The sequence below is a fragment of the Typopeltis vanoorti genome, chromosome 24 (assembly GCF_054136105.1).
Source record: "Typopeltis vanoorti isolate ZY-2024b chromosome 24, IOZ_Tvanoo_1.0, whole genome shotgun sequence".
NCBI classification, from domain to species: Eukaryota; Metazoa; Arthropoda; class Arachnida; order Uropygi; family Thelyphonidae; genus Typopeltis; species Typopeltis vanoorti.
Window position 1 is genome coordinate 44,615,175 of NC_143572.1, and position 22,022 is coordinate 44,637,196.

The window sequence follows — 22,022 nt, forward strand, 5'->3', positions numbered from 1 at the left end:
ATAACCACACTCAGAAAATTTCTTATTCCATTAATCTTTCATCTATCAGGTTGTCACTTTCATGTATTCTGTGCTTTCTTCCTTTTTATTTCACTCATTCCCTAAACTATAACAGATTATCTAATTTTATTATTATATAGAGCTAGGTTTTTTACTTGGAGAGTGGTGAATGAGTGGAATAAGCTGCCAGAGTCTGTTGTGGGTGCCATGACTGAGTTTTTGAGTCAAAGTTTAGGAGGCACATTGCAAAAGTGGCTAAATCAGCTCATCAAATCACTTGGTTGCTGAAAAATACTTTAACAAGAAGAGACAAACAAGTTATTGTTCATCTGTATTGAGTCTTGATAAGACCCCATCTAGACTATTGCCCAGATATGGGCGCCAGAGTTTCTTCTTGATGGGGTGGAGAGGATCCAGAGACGAGCGACCAAGATGATAGCAGGTCTATGGAATGAACCTTATGAGAACAGATTGAAGATTTGTGGGTTGCAGAAATTGGTTGATAGGCAGAAAAGGGATGATATGATTGAGACATTCAAATTACTGAAGGGTTTCTATAAGATTAATTCAGAAGATATTTTTGAGAATAGGACTGGTGGTGGGAGGACTAAGGGCCATACATGGAAGCTAGGCAAGAATGTGGTTAACAAGGGTGTTAGAGCTAGGTTTTTTACTTGGAGAGTGGTGAATGAGTGGAATAAGCTGCCAGAGTCTGTTGTGGGTGCCATGACTGTGAATGAATTCAAGGTGAGGTATGATACCGTGTGAATGTTGAATAGTTGTTCTTGACATGATGTTAGCGCCTTCCTCGATGAGTCTGACTCCCTGGAGTTGCCCATAATAATAATATATGGGCACCTCAGTGTATGAAGACTTTTCGCAGAAGACATAAACTATCCACACGATCTATCATACCTCTCCTTGAACCCATCAACAGACAAAGCACTTGTAACTGACTCTGGCAACCCATTCCACTCATTTGCAACTCTCCAACCAAAAAAATCTAGTCCTCACACCCTTACTAACTACACCTTTTATTCAACTTTCAGGGATGACCTTGTTCTGATCCCTCTAACAGAGTGCTAATTTTTTTTCTTTCTGAATGAAGGGAATATGATAGAAACTTAAATGTTCTCTCCTATCAGTCAACTTCTTTGCCTCAATCTTTTCCAGCTTCTTCACCTCCAAGAAACCCAGAAGATCTGACTGTTGGCACAGTAATCCAGATGTGGATGTATCAAGGCTTTATAAAATTTAATAGCAACTTTATCTTTATTTGTGTGTGTGTGTGTGTGTGTGTGTGTGTGTGTGTGTGTGTGTTCAACAGACAAGTAATCTTATGAACTATGTTGGCAACCTTAGCAATATGTCTTCTAAACTACTTTTTTTTTTTTATCTGAGATTTAATATTTTAAACAATTCTGATAATAAATAATTTTTATTACTTTATAATTGTTATGTCTGGCATGAAACTGCTGTTTTATGGATCTATTTATTACACTTTAGATGAGTTATGATCTCCTCTTTCCACTTTTATTTCTAGTGACTTTCTGATTGAACGTGCCTCTCGTATGTAATTTGAAGTATAATACTCTACTCTTCTTCCTTATTTGCATATTAAATTTTACAAAGCTTTCAAATTTGTATTTTACAGCTAAAATGTTGTGGGGTTACTGGACCTGTTGATTGGCTTCCTTCAATACCCCCATCCTGCTGTATCAACAATGCATCTCCCTGTCTCCCAGCATCTTCATTGATAGGATATACAGAGGTAAGCATACATTTAATTAATTTGACTGAGAAATAATCATTGATTTGAGATGTTGGATGCTGCCCTAATATATTTAGTAGAACTGAGCCTGGCAGTAAAAGACAGTCATTGACATAGACAACAAACTACTCAAGGGGATATGATAGATCATACCCCATTGAGTAGTTGCTACACAATGACTGTTATTCCACCACCTTTTTAAAGAATCCAGTAACTCAGTCATTTGATTTGTCTTTTTTTACACCTATTTAGCTGCTTTTAAACAAATTATAGGTTAATTGATCATTTGCAGCTATTAGTTCTACTAGAAGTAAGCTTTCTCTCCAAACACAGTATTTGGAGCTATTTGTTTTAGTATTACTTCCTCATATTTGAAATATGGTTAATTATTTCTGCAAGGATCTTTATGCAAGTTTTGGGCTAGGTGGAATATCATACTGAGCAATATATGATTTATATTTAAGTTTTGTAATATATCAGTTAGAATTGAAGGCATTACAGAAAGATAGTTTGACATAAAATCAGGTGTAAGATAAAGGTGCCTACTTTAGAAAGTTTCTGGTATTGAGACCATGTGTTTTTAGATGATAAATAAGTTTAATGAAACAAATATAACCCTACAAGTTTTGAGTCATCAGGAATACTAGCAAAAGTTATACACAAAACAGACTAGAAACAATTACGCATATTAGATGTTATCAAAACTTCACGTGATGCATACAAATAAGCAACTAGAATAAAAATAAAATGTTAAATCATTGTATGTGCATTGAAACAATGCTAATTGTTGCTGTCATATTCTGTAGCATGTTGGACATCATATCCTAGGTCTACAGTGGTCAGATTTTTAATGAAAGCAGATGAAACTTGCAGTAGGATTAAGCTTGATTTTTGTTGCATTGTGTGGGGATCCTTATCATTTAAAAAGAAAGATCTTTTAAAAAGAATTATGATAATAGATTCTCATAGACAGGCTTATACGTTGGTTATGCATTATTAAAACACTTAAGGAATTGAACAACATAGTTAAGAATAAAAAGTAAATTATACTTTAATAAATATTTCTGATATTTCGGCAACGTCACGTTGCCATCTTCTAAAGGAACTTGCAAAAAAAGGCACGTGCATGTAGGCACTACAACACAGTAACTGAGAATGAAGAGATGAAGCTATTGTTCTCCTAAAAGTCCTGATGGTGCCCTCTAGCGAGCTAAGTAGGTGTTCTTGGCCGTTGGGCTGAAGGTCTGCTGATGTAAGCCTCCCAAATTTGGGGAAGTTGCATACAAACAAATTCGTTGAGGTTTGGAGAGTTTCTGAGGACCGACACAGATTCCATAAATAGTCTTTCGAATTTGTATTTGCTACGGTGTATTACTGTAGCTTTCTTCCACCGTATTCTGTGGTGTGTATCCAGAGCATGGTCTGCAAGACCAGAATGGCTGTACTTGTAAAAACGGATGTAGTCCTTGTTCAGAAATTCTGATATTCACTGTCCTGCCTGTTTGGCCAAAGACAGTTTACAACTGCGAGGGATCTGGTATACACTAGGTAGGTCTAGGGGAAGTGGTTGGTCTTTAGTGGAGTGGATAAGGGATGCCAATTTTCTGTAAGGTCTGTAACAGGAGGTCAGGTCATGTTTTTTTTTTAAGATTTTGGTAATCTTTTCTGAGGTTCCTTGGAATGGTGATGGATTTAGAGTAATCCTTGTTGTGGAGAGGGGAAGGGTCTGTGGTTTGTGGGTTCTAATATTTTTTAGATTTTTTTTTTTGGGGGGGGAGGTAGCCATTGGCTGAGAAAGTGTTGAGGAGGTGATTTAGTTTAGCGTTTAGGGCCAAGTCATTTGGACAGATTAGTTTAGCCCTGTTGTATAGTGTTTTCACCACTCCATGTTGTTGTGTGTGTGTGTGTGGGGGGGGGGGGAACTAGTGTGTCTAGGAAAGGGAGGCTGTTGTTTTCCTCTTTTTCCAGGGTGAACTTGATTCTGGTGTTTATTTGTGTTAAGAAGGAGAGGAGTGTTTCAGAGCCATGTGGCCAAATAGCAAACACATCATCAATGTAGCGAAGCCATATGGTTGGTTTTTGTGGGGCAGAGGCTAAGGCTTTTTCTTCAAAGGTTTCCATAAAGAAATTGGTGCCAAGGGTGGGGAGAGTGGTGAACCCATGGCTGTCCCCTCTATTTGTTTGTAGAATTTTCTCTGCCAAATGAAATAGCCAGAGTTCCTTGTGAACTGAAATAAGGCTGAGATATCAGGAGAAAATTTAGCTTGGATTAGCTCTAAAGTTTCCTTGAGTAGGACATTTGTGAATAAAGAGGAGACGTCAAAGCTGACCATTATGTCAGTACGTTGGAGTGTAAGGTTTTCTATGCTGGCTTTGAAGTGGGCTGAATTTTTTTGTGTGCAATGCTTTTCTATTAGATTGGGCTGCTTACCTTCCTATTGAATACAATCCCACCAATTCTCAAATTAGAAAACTTCACAGGCTCCTTAAGAAAGTCACTTCTTAGCCTGTAGAAGTTACCAACAGATTAAAGCCATTTAACTCTATACCCTCCCCATATATATGGACTCCCAAAAATACATAAAGAAAATGTGCCATTACGTCCCATAGTGGATGGCATTGATTCCCCCACATACAAATTAGCTAAACATTTGGCCAAAGAGCTCACACACTATACTGGTAACACACCATCGCGCACGCACACGCACACAAAAAAAAAAAAAAAAAAAACTCGGACCACTTCGAAGCCAGCATAGAAAACCTTGCACTCCAACGTACTGACATAATGGTCAGCTTTGACGTCTCTTCTTTATTCACAATGTCCCACTCAAGGAAACTTTAGAGCTAATCCAAGCTAAATTTTCTCCCGATATCTCAGCCTTATTTCAGTTCACAATGAACTTGGGCTATTTCGTCTGGCAGGGAAAATCTACAAATAAATAGAGGGGACAACCATGGGTTCACCACTCTCCCCACCCTTGGCCAATTTCTTTATGGCCAAGGTGGGGAACCAAACCAAACATATGGCTTCGCTACGTTGATGATGTGTTCACTATTTAGCCACATGGCTCTGAAACACTCCTCTCCTTCTTAACACACACAAACAACCAACACTCCAGAATCAAGTTCACCTCCAGAAAACCCACCCATACAGGCAGATACATTCACCAACAATTCCCCCCCCCCCCCACAACAATATGGAGTGGTGAAAACACTATACCACAGGGCTAAACTAATCTGTTCAAATGACTTGGCCCTAAACACTGAACTAAATCACATTCTCAACACTTTCTCAGCCAATGGCTACCCCCTCCCAAAAAAAAAAAATCCAAAAAACATTAGAACCTACAAACCACAGACCCCTCTCCACAACAAGGATTACTCTAAATCCATCGCCATTCCAAGGAACCTCAGAAAAGATTACCAAAATCTTAAAAAAAAAAAAAAACATGACCTGACCTCCTGTTACAGACCTTACAGAAAATTGGCATCCCTTATCCACTCCACTAAAGACCAACCACTTCCCCTAGACCTACCTAGTGTATACCAGGTCCCTTGCAGTTGTAAACCGTCGTACTTTGGCCAAACAGGCAGGACAGAGAATATCAGAATTTCTGAACACAAGGACTACATCCGTTTTCACAAGTACAGCCATTCTGGTCTTGCAGACCATGCTCTGGATACACGCCACAGAATACGGTGGAAGAAAGCTACAGTAATACACCGTAGCAAATACAAATTCGAAAGACTATTTATGGAATCGGCGTCGGTCCTCAGAAACTCTCCAAACCTCAACGAATTTGGTTGTATGCGACTGCCCCAAATTTGGGAGGCTTACATCAGCAGTCCTTCAGCCCAATGGCCAAGAACACCTACTTAGCTCGCTAGAGGGCACCATCAGGACTTTTAGGAGAACAATAGCTTCATCTCTTCATTCTCAGTTACTTGATTTTGAAAGTTTATTTTTCACTTGGTTAGAATATAATAAATTTAGTTTAATCCTTTATCCAAGTGTGAACAAACAAAGTTTGTGCCTGAAAGTATCTTCAGGACTGGGGTAAGGTGGTGCAACACCAGGGAGACTCCTTGCAAAAGTGGAGCAAGCTACCAACACTCCTATCTCAGTATCTCCCATAATGCAAAACACATATCCTTGCGGATATGTCTAATGTTATGCATTAAGGGAAGGGCCACTACCCATTGGGTAATGTAAGGGAAGATTATGGGAGATACTGAGATAGGAGTGTTGGTATCTTGCTCCACCTTTGCAAGGAGTCGCCCTGGTGTTTCACCACCTTACCCCAGTCCTGAAGATACTTTCAGGCACAAACTTTGTTTGTTATGTGTCAAGAGCCTAACCATGATTCTTTTTTACTCAGGAATCATGTCACTGAGACAAATAACCTTCTGATGCTATGATCAAATCTAACACTCTTTGACTTCAAGTTCCTTCTTTCACATGTTGCTTGAGAAAGTTGTCATCAACAACTCTGTGAATTTTTCTTTGTTCTAATTCTCCTGATACCTGATCAGTATTCAGGTAATTTGTCACCTATAAAAATTACTTGTTTAGTACCTATCAGGGTGATTCAGCAATGCATTTCTTAATCTCCAGCAAATGAACTGCCTGATCTATAGCAAGACCTCACCATATTCCTTCCTTAACTTCCGTTTTTACACCAGATAGTCTCAAACTTGTTGCCTGATACATGACACATTTACCATTGTTGCTTTCATGAGTTTTTGTTCTAACTGGATTCAAGTCATCTGATATCATCACTATTCCTTCCCCTCCTACCTCTTCTGTCATGACTGAAGATACTGTTCCCTGTACACTAATTGTAATTACTACATACAGTTTAATGGAACGATCGCAACGTAGGAAGTTATTTTAAGCCACCGTAGTGCAATTGAAAGAACAACGGAACATTGCACTCTTTGATTGGAAAAGACCTGGGTTCGATTCTTGTCATGACGAGGGGAATCCTTATATGGGTTTTTTCAGTTGAAGGTAAGTTAGCCGATCTCATACAGTGGTAGCAGGGTTTTTTCTCCTGGAAACTCTGGTTTTTCATCTTGCGTACAGACAAATCTGCCTTCAGAACACATGCAATTTAGACAAAAAAATATACTATTGTTGGTGGTGATGATGGGTGATAGATGGCGTTGATGGTAGTAGTGTCATAGTTGGAGAATTAAGTAGTAGTGGAGAGGATGAGATGTATCTAGTGAAGTAGAGTAGTGTGCCCTCTCACAATGAGTCCTTAGACTCCCTGGAGGTGTCATGTAGTAATAATAATAGTTCTGAGAGCCAGGTTTTATCAACAATTTTAGGCTACAATGTATTCACCAATTCAAAGCTACTTTGTTTCAAATGCTCCTTACATTTGTGTATAGACAAGTGATTTCACTGTTTCTTATACTTAAATCTGTAGGTAAGCATCAGTTAATCCAGTAAAAACTAGAGTTATTTTTGATAGGCTCCTCATGCCCTAATTCATTATTCAGTGAAGTGTCCATTTGATGAATTGTGGTTTTTTGATAAATTGCCAATTGAATTGTTTGAGGAACTGACTTTCAACCAGTTGCTTTTTTGATCAATTATTTGCAATGAATTCTCTGCATACTGTTCAAAACTAATTTTAACCTATGAATCTGAGAATTGGGTTAGAAATAAAGTAAACAGACTAGACCACAAGTTATAAGAAAAATTTAAACAGATGGCATGAATGGCAGAATTTAAAATGAAGATGTTGGGAAGGAACTCAACTTTGTTTGCATTCAAGAATGTGTAAACAGAGCTAAGATGAGAAATATAAAATGAGAATGGTGGTATGCCAACAAGTGAGATTAATTGGGAGAACAATTGATAGTGATTAATGTAAACTTAATCATATAGTACTGTCACAGTATCCTATGAGATTACAGAATTTCCCTGATATGTAACCTCACAGTACCTGTGAGGTTACATATCAGGGAAATTGATTTCAGTAACTAGTTAAGAGATTCCATGGATTGGTTTGATAGTCAACCATCATTGCAAACTGATGAACCAAAGGAGAAATAAAATTTTATTCCTTTTTGATGTTACTGTATTTTGGCTATAACTTTGAAATGATGGTATTTGCTATGAATATGGAGTGTCATTCAGGTATGAAAAGTAAATATACATCTCGAGTTTGTAGATGTTTTGATTTGAAAGTTTAGTTTATTAAAATAGTATTATTTCTAACCAAAAATGAAGTACTCGCAATCTGTGTTCTCAAATGAGTCTTAACTATTAACTTTATTAAGTTAAATAGTAACTCATTTCAGAGTTAATAATTTAACTTTTGAGGGGTGAGGCTGAAAAGTTCTGATAAATACCTAGAACAAAAATTATTATATTAAAATGATATAACCACAAAAAGGAACATCTTAAAATCTCTTAACCCCATGTTTCATCAATTTGTAATGTCTTATATACCCTGAAAGAAAAAGAAATGTCGGAGGTTTTGAAGAAATTCAAGAACAGACGTGTAGGCCATCATGAAGTTTTTTGTGCTGCAAGTAAAGTGTACAACTGAGAATCTCTATACTTTGTGAGACTCTTTTGGGGACTGTGCCCTGACATATTCAACAGTTGCCATATGGGTGGCCAAGTATAAAACTAAGCATCCTGAGACAACTGATACTCTCACGCCAGGAAGACCTTCCACAGCAATCACACCTGAAAACATTGATGTATTGCATTCTTTGATCCTTGATGATAGACAAATACCAGTGAAAAGCATTGCAAAGACTGGTGATATCCAGGGAATGCATTGTGGTCATTATGTAACATCTGGACATGCATCAGCTCTCATCAAAATGGGTACCCAAATATTTGAATGCTGACCGAGAGAGAATACGTACTGCTATCTCAAGGGATTTTGGATCATTTCGAGAAATCGGGTGCAAATTTTTTGGTTCATATTGTGACTGTTGATGAAACATGGCTTCATCACTATGACCCAAGACCAAGCAACAATCAATGGAGTGGAGATACAAACTTCTCCATGACGAGAGAAGTTCTAAACCCAAAAGTCAACAGGGAAGATTCTTGCCATTGTCTTTTGGGATATGGGTAGTATAATCCTTACGAAGTACCTCAAAAAAGTGAAACTGTTATAGCAGCAGTTTATTCAACAGCTCTCAAAGAATTGGAGGTACTTAAGGAAAAACACTGCAGGAAAACTGGGCAGAGTTATGTTGCTTTTGCAGGACAACACACCTGCTGACACTGTTCGTGAAACCCCAACAGACAATACACAACTTCAGTTTTCAATTGTCTGCCTCACCCACCTTATTCACCAGACCAGAACCCATCTGACTATTTTCTATTCCCAAATTTAATGAAATGCTTATCACAGATGAAGTCATATCTGCAGCTGAGGACTGGTTTGTGCAACAAGGGAAAGACTTTTCTCAGAAGACTGCAAATGAAGTGTATAACACTTATGGGGGATATGTAGAATAACGTTACAAGTTGCATGGTTTTACCTCAATGCCTTCATGGTAAGAACTTTTCAGCATACCTTCATAACTATTTAGCATTTGATAGCTGGTGGCACAAATATTTTTGTAAATGAATATCATGGTTAATCAATCCTATTAGTCTTCAATGAATTGCAAAGACTGGGAAGAGGACTTAAATTAGAACATTGCAAGCCTTATTCTAGTTCATAAGCTGTTCATTGAATGTTGGTGAATCATGTACATCTAATGAAAAAATTGGGAATATCAAATTTTTTGGTTTAAAAGGTAGCATGGAAAAGGTTATGATATGGAGTGGAAAACAAAGGAAAAAGATTAGCTTGTTTTGTGAGTGGTAATCTGTTTAGAAAAGTTGTAAACTTTGTTGCTGATATCACAGCAATGCATAAAATAATGGCAGCCGAAAGGTCTGTTAGATTTTAATGAGATTGTTTGATGCAGTGTATGAAATTCATATTCTTGATGAAAGGTAAGATAAAAGGAAGGAGACTGAGTAAATATCTCAAGTGTATGAGTGCTTCGATATGTGGAAATAAAAGCATGTTAGAAAATGCTGACAAAACAGGCAAGAGAATGAAGATATAAGAGAATAGCACATGTGCAGGCTTAGGATAGTGAGCTTGAATAATTGATATAATATAATGGTTATGTTATTTCCTTACATTCTCATAAACTGAGACTGTAAGGAAATAACATATGACAAAGCAAGAACACAAATTTTGTGTGGTGATTCTATAAAAGGTGTGCTTAACAAGAGCAAGGCTAGCTAGTGTTTCCTAAGGGTGAAGATTAATGATATTAGTGAGGCTGTTGGGATGCAGCGAAGTGAAGGGAGTTGATTATTTTGGTGGCATGAATGATTTGAAAGTTGAAAATTATGATATCCAATGAGTTATTGAACAGAAAGAATGAGTATAATGGTATGATTGTTGAGCAGAGGAGGGTTGCATAGGTTACACAGGACAAATAGTAAATCTGCAGATATATGTAAACTGAATTTGATGGATAGGACCAGTATGATTGGGAATGCATTTGAGTAGATTTGGAGTTAAGTCTGGAGAAGGTGTTCAGTAAGTTAAAGTTAAAAATCTGGGGAACTAGTACTGTGAGCCAATAAGGAATACTCTTACTTTTCCTGATGCTGAAGAAAATACAGCCGACACTTTAATGTAGTGGTCAGACACCCCCCCCCCCCATGTTCTTCAGAAATCCACGTATAACTTTTGACTCCCCAACTTAACTACTAATAGCCTACTGACTGGAAGTGTTACTGATAACATAGTTGATTAACACATTTTGTATGGTATGTACATATATATGCTATATTCTTACAATAAAGTAAGCTAGAGAAAAGAATGTTATTAAAGAAAATCGTAACAAGTTTACATAATCTGTTTACAAGATGAATCGTATTTCTGTCAGTACCTACATCAATATTGTCTTATGATACAAAACACTGTAGATGTTATGTATTACTAACGCTAGACAAAAAAAAAAAAAAAAAAAAAAAAATGTGTAAAAGAAATTATTCATATTTATTTACAGGCATAACGATTCATGCATTGATAACTAAGAAGCAGCAATATGGTTCTATACACTAATGAATGGTTATAAAAATTTTTTATTTTATGCAGTTATGATTTAACACTGCATCCTTATGTTTTTTTACATTTCTTTTGACTGCAAATGGCCATGTATGGTCTGTAAGTGTTTCTATATGTAAGTTTTTATAATAGATTTCTATATACTTTATGGTAGTGAATGATAAAATAAACTAGTATCTGCATATATTTTAGCCATGTCATGAATACATACATTCATGACATGGCTAACTTTTTCTTAATTTTTTTTTTCGATATTTCTAAGGTGTTAACCTGCGGATTTTTTGAAATTGTTGCAAATCTCAAATTTTCCAATATATTTATTCATAGAAAACCATACAAGTGGACCTGCACAGTTCAAACCTGCGTTCAAGAGTAAACTGTACATTAAAATACATTTATGCTACCAATAGTGTAATTAACTTGATTTGGTTACCTTGATTTTAATATTAAGTTATCAAGGATCCTAATTCTCTTAAAACTGAAATTGCATATTTTGCTCAATGTGAAGACTTTTCTGATATCTTTTATATAAGATGCCTTCTAATATTGCTATTTTAGACCATACAAGTTGAACAAAAAACATGTTAATAAACAAATTAATATTTATTTTCTTCTTACTAGGGCTGTTATAAAAAATTGAGGAGTGTTGTGGAATCAAATATTGGCATTGTCGGTGGAGTTGGCATTGGGATTGCATTTATTGAGGTATTTAACTTTATTGATTTATCACTTAATTTTTTTTCCATTTAGTAATGAAAATGACTTGTCTACTTTTGTACCAATCGTAAACTTCTTTTTCTGCTGTAAGAAAGAGCAAGCAAGAATTGCCTGCTGTTTCTTACAGCCTGACTGCATATAAAGCTAGGAGGGAGGGTGTTTGACCTAATTTAGATTTGGTTACCTTGAAATTTCAGTGTGGAGGCAAGTAACTACACAGAAAACCGTACAAGTGGACTTGCACAGTTCAAATCTGTGTTCAAGAGTAAACTGTACTTCAAAATACATTTATGCTACCAATAGTTTAATTAATTACGCAGTATGACAGAGAGGAGTTTAGGAGGGCCATAATCGCAAATGACATTATGCGCAGGTTATGCAGGCAGTGTGGAATTCGTGGACGTGTGGAATGAGTTTGATGGGCGAAAGGATTTATACAAGATGGATGACCTGCATTTGAATGGATTTGGTGTGCGGAGACTGGAAAAAGTGTTGCTGAATGAAGTGAAAATGGATGTGCAGAACCAGGGAAACTAGAACTACCAAGGAGGGTAGGGAGTGGATATGCAGACATCAATGAGACAGTTGAGTGTAAGAATATATATAATATACCCGAGCCAGTGCTAAAGACAAAAAATGGGAATGGGATATTTAGAATAATGCATCAAGATAGGGGTGAGACAAAGGGATCACTGCATTTCATGTATACTAATGCCAGGAGTATTAGGAAAAAGAAGGAAGAATTTTTGGCCTTGATTGGCTCTTCTTGGCCACAGGTTATTGGCATTAGTGAAACATGGCTGACGGAAGATGATATATTTAGTGGGATAGAATGTGTAGATTATAGTGTGTTTAGGAGGGACAGAGAATAAAATAGGGAGGAGGAGTGTTATTGATGATAGCTGATGAACTGCAGCCAAGGAGAATTGAAGTTGTATCGCAGGATAGTGAAAAGAGCTCATTTGAGGCTATTTGGTGTGAGATTGAGACTGGCAGAATAAAATATACAGTTGGGTGCTGCTATAGACCAGGTGATGGAATAGATGGTGGAGATAGTATGTATAAACAAATAGAAGAAATGAGTGGAAGGAGGGTAATTATTATGGAGGATTTCAACTATGGTAACATTGATTAGAAGGAGAAGAGGACACATGTGAGGAAGGAAACAGATTTTATTCAATTATTAAGGGATAACTATTTGAGACGGCATGTAATTGAAAATACTAGGGGTTTAAGTATAGTCTCTGGGAAAAATTCCATGTTACTCCTCTTAAACACTATTATTATAATTACAGGCTATTATAGCCTGTTTTTGTCAGAGCAGTTGCAACTTTCCCTGACATAGCCCTACGCTCATTTCTGACAAAGTTCCGAGGATGGTCACACGACCGAAACGGTTCCACACCCCATTGACCCTGCCCCAGTTGCCACAATAGTTTCACCCTTCCTCCCCCTCCCTCCCACAAAAATGCACCCTAATTCAAAATAGTGTGTGTGTGTGTGTGTGTGTATATATATATTATTAATATTAACCCGGGTTGTCTAAACACATGCTCCCTCCCTCTTCTCCCCTCCCCTCTTGTAAACAACCTTCAGCGAGATCATGGAAGTGGAAGACATCGTAGAATCAAAAAAGTATGTACCAAATTTTTCCACCTCTTTTATTCTACCTTAGTTACCTTCTATACTCGCCAATAATGCCCTAAATACAGGGTGTTCGGGATAAATTTGACAGTTTCGTAAGGAAAAAGAAAATCTTCTTTGTATCTATTAAATTTAATGAATTGACAAAAAAACATTACAGGCAGAGTTAATTACAATACTATCAACAAGATTTACTCAAAATAACCACCATTAGCATCGATCACAGCTTCAATTCTGCTTCGGAACCTCGAACAAGCTGATGCTACAGTCTCCCTGGGAAGGGCTGCAAAAACTGTTTTAATTTTATCCATTAACTGGGCTTTTGTATTACTGGAAGTGCGATTGGTGTCTTTTTCAACTGCGCCCCACACAAAATAATCCATGGGGTTAAGGTCTGGGGAGTTTGGAGGCCAAACATTTGGACTGGTGAAGTCGTAGAAATTTTCAGACAACCATTTTTGACTTTTCCCAGAGGTGTGGCAAGGGGCCGAATCCTGCTGCCATACATACGGCCTACCATTGGCTACCCTTGTTATCCAGGGCTTGACTACAGTTAGCAACTCCACGAACAAAGCCCGAATTCCAATGCCAGGGTTCTTCAACACCTGTTCCTGCAGATTTGCGAGGAATTCTGCTGTACGAACGCAATCAGATCGTCTGCTAGGGATCTTTCTTCTTGCTACATCCTCGTAGTCACCATTGCAAGTCTCTAGTTCATGCCTGATTGTTTTTACTGTATTCAGGGAGCATTGGGCGGCAGTCGTAATATCCTTATTTTGATGGCGGGCACGAATCATCATGATACAAGTTATTCTCTTCCATGATTCAGGTGGGTTCCAGCTATCCATCTTTTCTGACATCTTGTATATGAATGAAGAAGGGTCCAAACTTTTAAATGAAGAGAAGTGTGTGTTAATACATGTAACTTACGGAAAAATATAATTAATTATAAATATGTCAAATTTATCCCGAACACCCTGTATATCCCTCTTGAGTATTGATAGCCAATGTATTTAAACAAGGGACACTCCTAAACAAAAACAGGCTATAATAACTGTAATTATAATACTAGGGGTTTGACAGTGCTTGACCTGGTAATAGCATCTGAAATTTTGACTTTAATGAATATGACCATGTTCTCACCTATTGGTGAGAGTGATCATAAGGATCACCTGGGAGGTGGCTAAAGGTGTGGAATTTAAGATTAAGACAGGGTATATGTGGAATTACCGTACTGGCAAGTATGACAAGCTTAGGAGATTGCTTAGTTCAGTGCCATGACATGTAAAACTGTAAGGGCTGGATGTTGATAGAGCATGGGAAGTGTTCAAAGAGCATTTACAGGAGGTTATGGCTGATTGTATACCTAGGGTCCGAATAGTAAAACAAGTAGGGGTTAAATGGATGCTTAACACCATTAAGCTTGAGCTGCAAAAAAAGAAACAACTGTGGAGGGAATTTAAAGAGAAAGGTGACCTGCAAGCACATGAACGGTATAAAGCACAGGCCAGAAGGATAACGAGTGTGGTAAAAAAAAAAAAAAAAAAAAAAAAGCAAAAGCGGATTATGAAAGGAAACTAGCTATGCAAGCTAAAGAGAATCCCAAACAGTTCTTTCAATATGCTGCAAGCAAGAAAAAATTGTACACGGCAAAATGATTTTAAGGAATGACAATGATAAGGTCACTGAATCAGTCAATATAGTGGAGTTACTGAGGGAGCACTTTGCAAAAGTATATCATCCAGGTGGTGACATTGAAAAAATGAAGGAACCATTAGTTTATATGGGAATGGTGATGAATGAAGTGGAGGTGAGTAGTCTATTACAGAACCTCAATGTGAATATATCTGTGGGATTGGATGGTATGCTGGCATGGGTCTTGCATGAAGTGGCTAAAGAATTGGGAAAAAATAATTCCACTGCATGAAGGAGGATCCAAGACTATGGTTGCAAATTACTGACTGATCAGCATATCAGGAATCGTTGTCAAGGTCTTGGAGAAAGTAGTCAAGGGAAAAATACAGGAATGGATTGAAAATGAGATACTGTACAGGGGACAGCATGGCTTTGTGAAGGGTAGATCATGCCTCAGTAATTTGCTCAAGTTTTATAACAAGGTGACGGCTGAACTAGATAAGGGTAATGGGGTTTACAGTGATACTGCTGGACCTGGCAAAGGCATTTGACAGGATACCACATGGAATTCTAATCCATAAACTACAACATATGGGAATGGATATGGGGTTGGTGAGATGGATAGGTGGGTAGTTGATGGAGAGATATCAAAAGAGTAGTTATTCAGGAGTAGAGTCCAAAAGACTGCCTATGACTAGTGGTGTGCCGCAGGGTTCTGTTCTTGGACCACTGCTGTTTAATTTGTTCATTAACGATATAGGGAAGGATCTAAGAGGAATGGTTCATTTGTTCACTAATGATGCAAAGTTGGGTAGGGCGATAGTGAATGCAGAAGATGTCAGAATCTTGCAGGACGACTTGGATAGATTGGAGTTCTGGGCTAAAGAGAATGGATGTCAATTTAATGTGCCAAAATGTAAGGTTATGCATATTGGAGTGAAAAGATTAGCAGCAGTACACCACATTGGTGGAACACTGTACTCCAGGAGATAGAGGCCAGGGACTTGGGAGTGTTGGTGTATAGGGAGATGAAGTTTAGGGGGCACATTGCAAAAGTAGCTAAATCAGCTCATCGACTCACTTGGTTGTTGAAAAATACCTTGACGAGCAGAGACAAGCAAGTTACCTCTGTACCGAGCCTTGATAAGACCTAATCTCGACTACTGTGCCCAGATTTGGTCACCTAGGTTCCTTCTTGATGGGGAGGAGGTGGAGAGGATCCAGAGGCATCTTCATAGAGTGACTAAGATGATAGCAAGTTTATGGAATGAACCACATGAGAACAGGTTGAAGATTTGTGGGTTGCAGAAATTAGTTGATAGGCAGAAAAGGGAGATATGATTGAGACATTCAAATTGCTAAAGGGTTTCTATAGGATTAAGGATATAGGTTACTATAGGAACTAGGGGACACCTATGGAAGCTGGGCAAGAGTGTGGTTAGCAGGGGTGTTAGAGCTGGGTTATTTACTTTTAGAGTGGTAAATGAGTGGAATAAGCTGCCAGAGTCTGTTGTGGGTGCTATGACGGTGAGTGAGTTCATGGCAAGGTATGATAGATACTGTGAGAATGTCGTATAGTTGTGTGGACATGATGTTTAGGGCCTCCCTCGATGAGTCTAAGGACTCCCCGGAGTTGCCCGTAATAATAATTATCAAGCTACAGAATGGTACTTGTGAAAATCTTTTGATTTTAGTTATGGAGAAATATAAAGCATTAAGTAGATAACCAACGTTTTCATAGGATTGTTTTGGGGAAAGAACTTTTCATATATCCAAAAAGAACAACTTGTCACACACGTAGGCAGATAGGATAAATTGCTATAGGTCTAGCTAGTACCATCATGTTGGAGGCTTAATAGATTGTATACAGCACTCAAAGGATTAAAATGTAACATAAACACAAATGCCACACAATACTGAGCCCAACCAGGTGGGTGACACTAAAGTCCTATCTAGGTGGAGCACCCTCTGAGGGTGGTTGTAGGTGGCCTGGAATATAAGGTGGGATCTCTGATAAGTGTTTCCCAAATCTTAGGAAGCTTGATGCAAATGTATTAAGATTTGGTTGATTTCTGAGAGCTGCTGCTGATTCCAAAAAGAGTCCCTCTTTTTTGAATTTGCTATGGTGGAGCATGGTGGTTTTTTGGAGTCTTTTTGGAATCAGCAGCAGCTCTCAGAAATCAACCAAATCTTAATAAATATGGTTGCATTAAGCTTCCTAAGATTTCATCAGAGATTCCACCTTACATTCCAGGCCACCTACATATGCCCTTAAAGGGTGCTCCACCTAGATAGGACTTTAGTGTCACCCATGTGGTTGGGCTTAGTATTGTGTGGTATTTGTGCGTATGTTACATTAGTTTTTTTTTGTGTAATCCCTGAAGATGTCTCGGTGACTGAGACGAAATATAGGAAGTATTAAATTCTATTTTAATCCTTTGAGTGCTGTATACAATCCGTTAAGCCTCCAACATGATGTCCTCACAGCACTTAAGCCTCTACACATGGAGTCTAGCAGGTACATTTTCCTTGAATGAATTGCAAGACTGACTGAATTTATTAATGAATAACACTTATCATCTGACATCCATAGAGTCACTCATTGTGGGAGGTACACACTATTGCACACAAAGCTCATTCAGTTGTGCCTTAAACTGATTCAATCTGTCTACATTCACAATATACTCGGCAATTCATTCCACTCTTCATGGAAAGAACCTTCTCCTCACTACTAGCTTATGTTTCAATCATATGCTGGCCTGGTTGGCCAAGTGGATAGCACATCCGATCTCCAACCAAGAAGCTGCGGGTTCGAATCCCGCCGTGGGCATGGATAAGTTGCGGTTCATTGTAGTTGGTGGATTGAGTGGTGGAGACAGTTGTAGAGTAGGTGCCCTCGCTTGATGAGTCTTTGGACTCCCTGGAGGTGCCATGTAATAATATAATAATGATAATATCCTTCTCCTCTTATTCACTAGACTAGGCTTTGCAATTTACAATCTCTATGTCCTCATTCTTCACATTCAAAACACCACTGACCACTTTTGTAGATCTTCTCTGGACTCTTTCTAACATATCTTTTTCACCATGAAAACCTGGTGACCAAATCTATACATAATCCATGTGAGGCCTGATCAAGGCTTTATACAATGGCATCATAACCTCTTTATTTCTGCATATCAGGGTTCTCTGCATCATTGCCATTATCTGATGTGATGCTTCAAAACTGTTGCATTGTGGCCCCTGAATTTCAGGTCCTTGATTTCAAAACCTTGCACTTCTCAATGTCAAACTGAGAGTTCCACTTACCTGCCCATTCATATAATCTATTCAAGCCCTCATGTAAGGCCATGACATCTGCTTCACTCTGCACTGCTCTCTCCCCAATTTTGCATCATCTGCAAACAGTTGCATACCACCATTTAAACCCATCCCAGTATTATTAATATACAAATTGAACAACAATGGTTCCAAAAACTGAATCCATATGGCATACCACTGGTGACCTTCCTCTTTCAGGATACAGAACTCCCATATACAACTTTTTGATACCTATGTGACAGCCAGTCACTTGATCCAACTTGGTTTGCTATCCAATCCCATTCATTTCAGTTTATTTAACAGCTTGTCATGTGCTAGTCTTTCAAAAGCTTCAGAAAAATCTAAGTATACCACTGTATATGCATCTTTGTCCAAGACATTTATCACCTTCTTATAGTACATAAGTTAGTAAAACATGATCTCCCTTTACAAACCCATGCTGATAATTGCAAAGAATCCTGCTGTTATCAACCCATCTCTGTATCCAACTTCTCACCAATATCTCTAGTACCTTGACAACCCCAGATATACAGATTGGCCTATAATTTCTAGCTATGGCCACCTTTATGCACTAGAACAATTTTGCATTCTTTTCACTCCCTTTAGAACCTGTGCTATTTCCCTGGAACATTCCCTTAAAAAGTGTGGTGATATGTCATCAAATCTTATCTTACTGACATCAAGTTAATGTCTTCCTGTCAACCTTCTCTTCATGCTACATTGCCACTATTTCCCTCTTATGTGGATATAATTCTATTGCTATCATATTTTGTTAGCCAATCTCGTATGGTGGTAGCAAGGTTTTTTTCCTCCGAGAAACTCGGGTTTTTCATCCCATGTGCAGACAAATCAGCCTTCAGAACACACACAATTTAGACAAAAAAATGTTGTTGGTGATAATGGTAGTAGTATCATAGTTGGATAATCAATTAGCAGTGGAGAGGATGAAATATATTTAGCAAAGTAGTGTGCCCTCCCACGATGAGTCCTTAGACTCCCTGGAGGTGTTCCATAATAATAATTTCTACATATCTGCTCAGTCTCAACTTCCACCCACCATTTAAGTCCATTTTCAGTTTATTTGGCATCACATCCACTCTTCCTATGCCATGTTTCCCTGTCTAGGAAGACATAGCATTTGGTTAGGTGTGTTTGGTAGTTTTCTTGAATTATTAGGCAAAGAGCTGACTTCTATAGAATGAATCCAATAGGTGATCTCAGTAATATAACTCATGTTATACTTCTGTTCATTCAGACCATACTTAGCAGTGTATTTGCTATTCATCAACAACTCAGTGTTAAAAACCTTTGTCACTCTTGTATAACATTTCAGCAATGTTTTCCTGTTCTTCTGTCATTATATAATTTCATCCATAATTAATTCCTCTCACTACCTTAAGGTTATCATCCACCAAACATTTCAATTTACACTTTCTTGTCCTCTTCCCATCTTTCTGTTATTGCCTTAATTTCTTGTCTTTGGACATTTGTACACAACAGTCCATGTGGTCTGGTTGGGTCCCTATTAAGTAGTACATTTCATATTATTGAGTATCAACTGACAAAAACACCTTTCATCTTTTTACAGAAAGGATGAAAGATGCAGTTAGGATAGTTGAGGTGAACTGTTTTTTTTTGAGAGGGGGGGGATAAGCAGATGTGTTTTTATTTTCTGAGGTTTTTTTGTGAGAAAAATTTTAACTGCAATACTTATTTATAATATAATCATTTCATGATCAATGTTGGAAAACTTAGAGCAGGGGTGAAGGACCTGTGGACATACTTGACTGTACAAGGACTGCCTAGTGTCCCAGCATAGCCTGTGACTGTTCCTTGTGTTCTGCCATACAACTCCATATATGACCTAGCAGAGCAAGCAGCTGGATTACTTCAGCTGGTTGGGAAGTTCCCTGATGCATTACTATTATGTTTGTTCATGTGTATTATCTAGTGGCTGCCTGCACAAGTTGCTTTATTGCTATACCCTCAACTAGAGGTTTGGCCCACTAGTGCTGGTGCATTGAGCATGCCCAGCAAGGTTATTTCTGTATATGTTAAGAAAAAGACAAACCATTGAAGAGGGGACAATCAAAACTAAGTGATATATTCCCTATTCAATAAATATAGGGAATATATCACAGGCTCTTGTGAATAAGTGACATCTGCAACACAATTGGAAGATGATGTATTTTGAAGGACATTGCATCCTTTCATTGGAAAAGACCTTGGAGATTTCTCATCATTGAGGAATTTTTATGGACTTTTCAGTTGAAGGTGTTAGCCAGTCTGATACATAGCAGTGGTTTACATCCTGAACACATCCAAATTCAAGAGAACATGCACAATTTATAGAGCAAACTACTTGTGGGCAATAGATTGTGTTTAGATGGCTTGTATGGAGTATAGTGCCCTCCTGCAATGAGTCTTAAAAGTATTATGTAATAAAAGTAAAGAGCAAGATTCTAATATGATGTGAACTCAATGAGCGAGTGCATATGCAATGCATTAAAGCATGATCTCATAATGTGGTCTGTAACTTCTGCAGCTATTCCCACTTAAGTAGGGTTGCTGTTTGTGGTGAGTCTCCTCCACAACCTCCTGTCTTGGGCTGTAGCCACATCCAAGCTCTTCATCCTCAAGTCCTCCTCCACCATCTCTTCTTTGGCTGGCTGTGCTTCCTCCCTCCTCATCACATGACCAAACCATCTCAACCTTGCCTCCTGTATCTTTGCTCCTAAGTTCATAACTTTCACCATTCCCTTTACATAATCATTTCTCAGATGATCCTTTCTGGTCACACTGCACATCCACCTAAGCATACTCATCTCTGCTACCTCCATCCTGCCGATGTTATTTTTCCTCGGGGCCACAGTTTCCATAGCTAGTCTCACTACTATCCTGTAGATTTTGCCTTTTAGATTGATCAGCACCCTCTTGTCGCATAGCACTCCAGCCATCTCTCTCTCTCTAGTTCCTCCATCCTGCTTGTATCCTGCATCCCACTTCCTTCTCAGCCTCACCATCCTCTTTCATTGTTGAACCTAAGTATCTAAAGTCACTGACCTTCCTGATGACATTTCCTTCCAGCTCCAGATCTGTCTCCTAGCTGCCATGCCTGGTGCAACACACATACTCTGTCTTACTTCTGCTCAGTCTCATACCTCTCTCTCTCTCTCTCTCTCTCTTCCAGTACTTTCCTCCAACTTTCCAGTTTAGCTGCTACTTCTCTTGATTCTGCACACAATACAATGTCATCTGCATACAACATAGTCCAAGGCACGTCCTCTGTCACCACCTCCATCACAATATTAAACAGGAACAGACTTAATGCTGACCCTTGATGCAAGCCACCTGTCACTGGAAAACTTTGTCTCTCCTAGGCAGGTTTGAAATCTTGTCTTCACATTTCTGTACATTTCCTGCACCAACCTGACATATTTCTCTGGTACTTTCTTCTCCCTCAGACACCTCCAGACTTCTTGCCTTGGCACTCTATCATATACTTTCTCCAGATCAATAAATACCAGATGTAGCTCCCGTTGCTTCTCTTGAAACTTTTCCATCATCTGTCGTAACCCAAAGATATCATTTGTCGTCGATCAACCAGGCATGAAGCCAAATTGCTCCTTTGCAATCTCCACCTCCTTCCTCAGTCATCATCCATCAAGAATCCTTTCTAGGATTTTCATTGTGTGGGACATCAACTTTATTCTTCTGTAATTGTTAGTCTTGTGCATCCCTTTTACATCTTGTAGATGGGGATAAGAGTACTTTCCCTCCATTCCTCGGGCATAATTTCCTGTTGAAAAAATTAA

The 22,022-nt window shown here is 38.3% G+C and overlaps 1 protein-coding gene across 1 annotated transcript in view; it reads left to right on the forward strand.

Annotated features, from left to right (window-relative positions):
- Positions 1-22,022, forward strand: part of LOC150093143 (CD63 antigen-like) — a 98,713-nt gene that overhangs the window by 73,003 nt on the left and 3,688 nt on the right. Inside the window, exons 5-6 of the mRNA XM_090413426.1 lie at positions 1,655-1,771; positions 11,512-11,595. Coding sequence (XP_090269552.1) covers positions 1,655-1,771; positions 11,512-11,595 — 201 coding nt within the window. The remainder of the gene's footprint in view (positions 1-1,654; positions 1,772-11,511; positions 11,596-22,022) is intronic.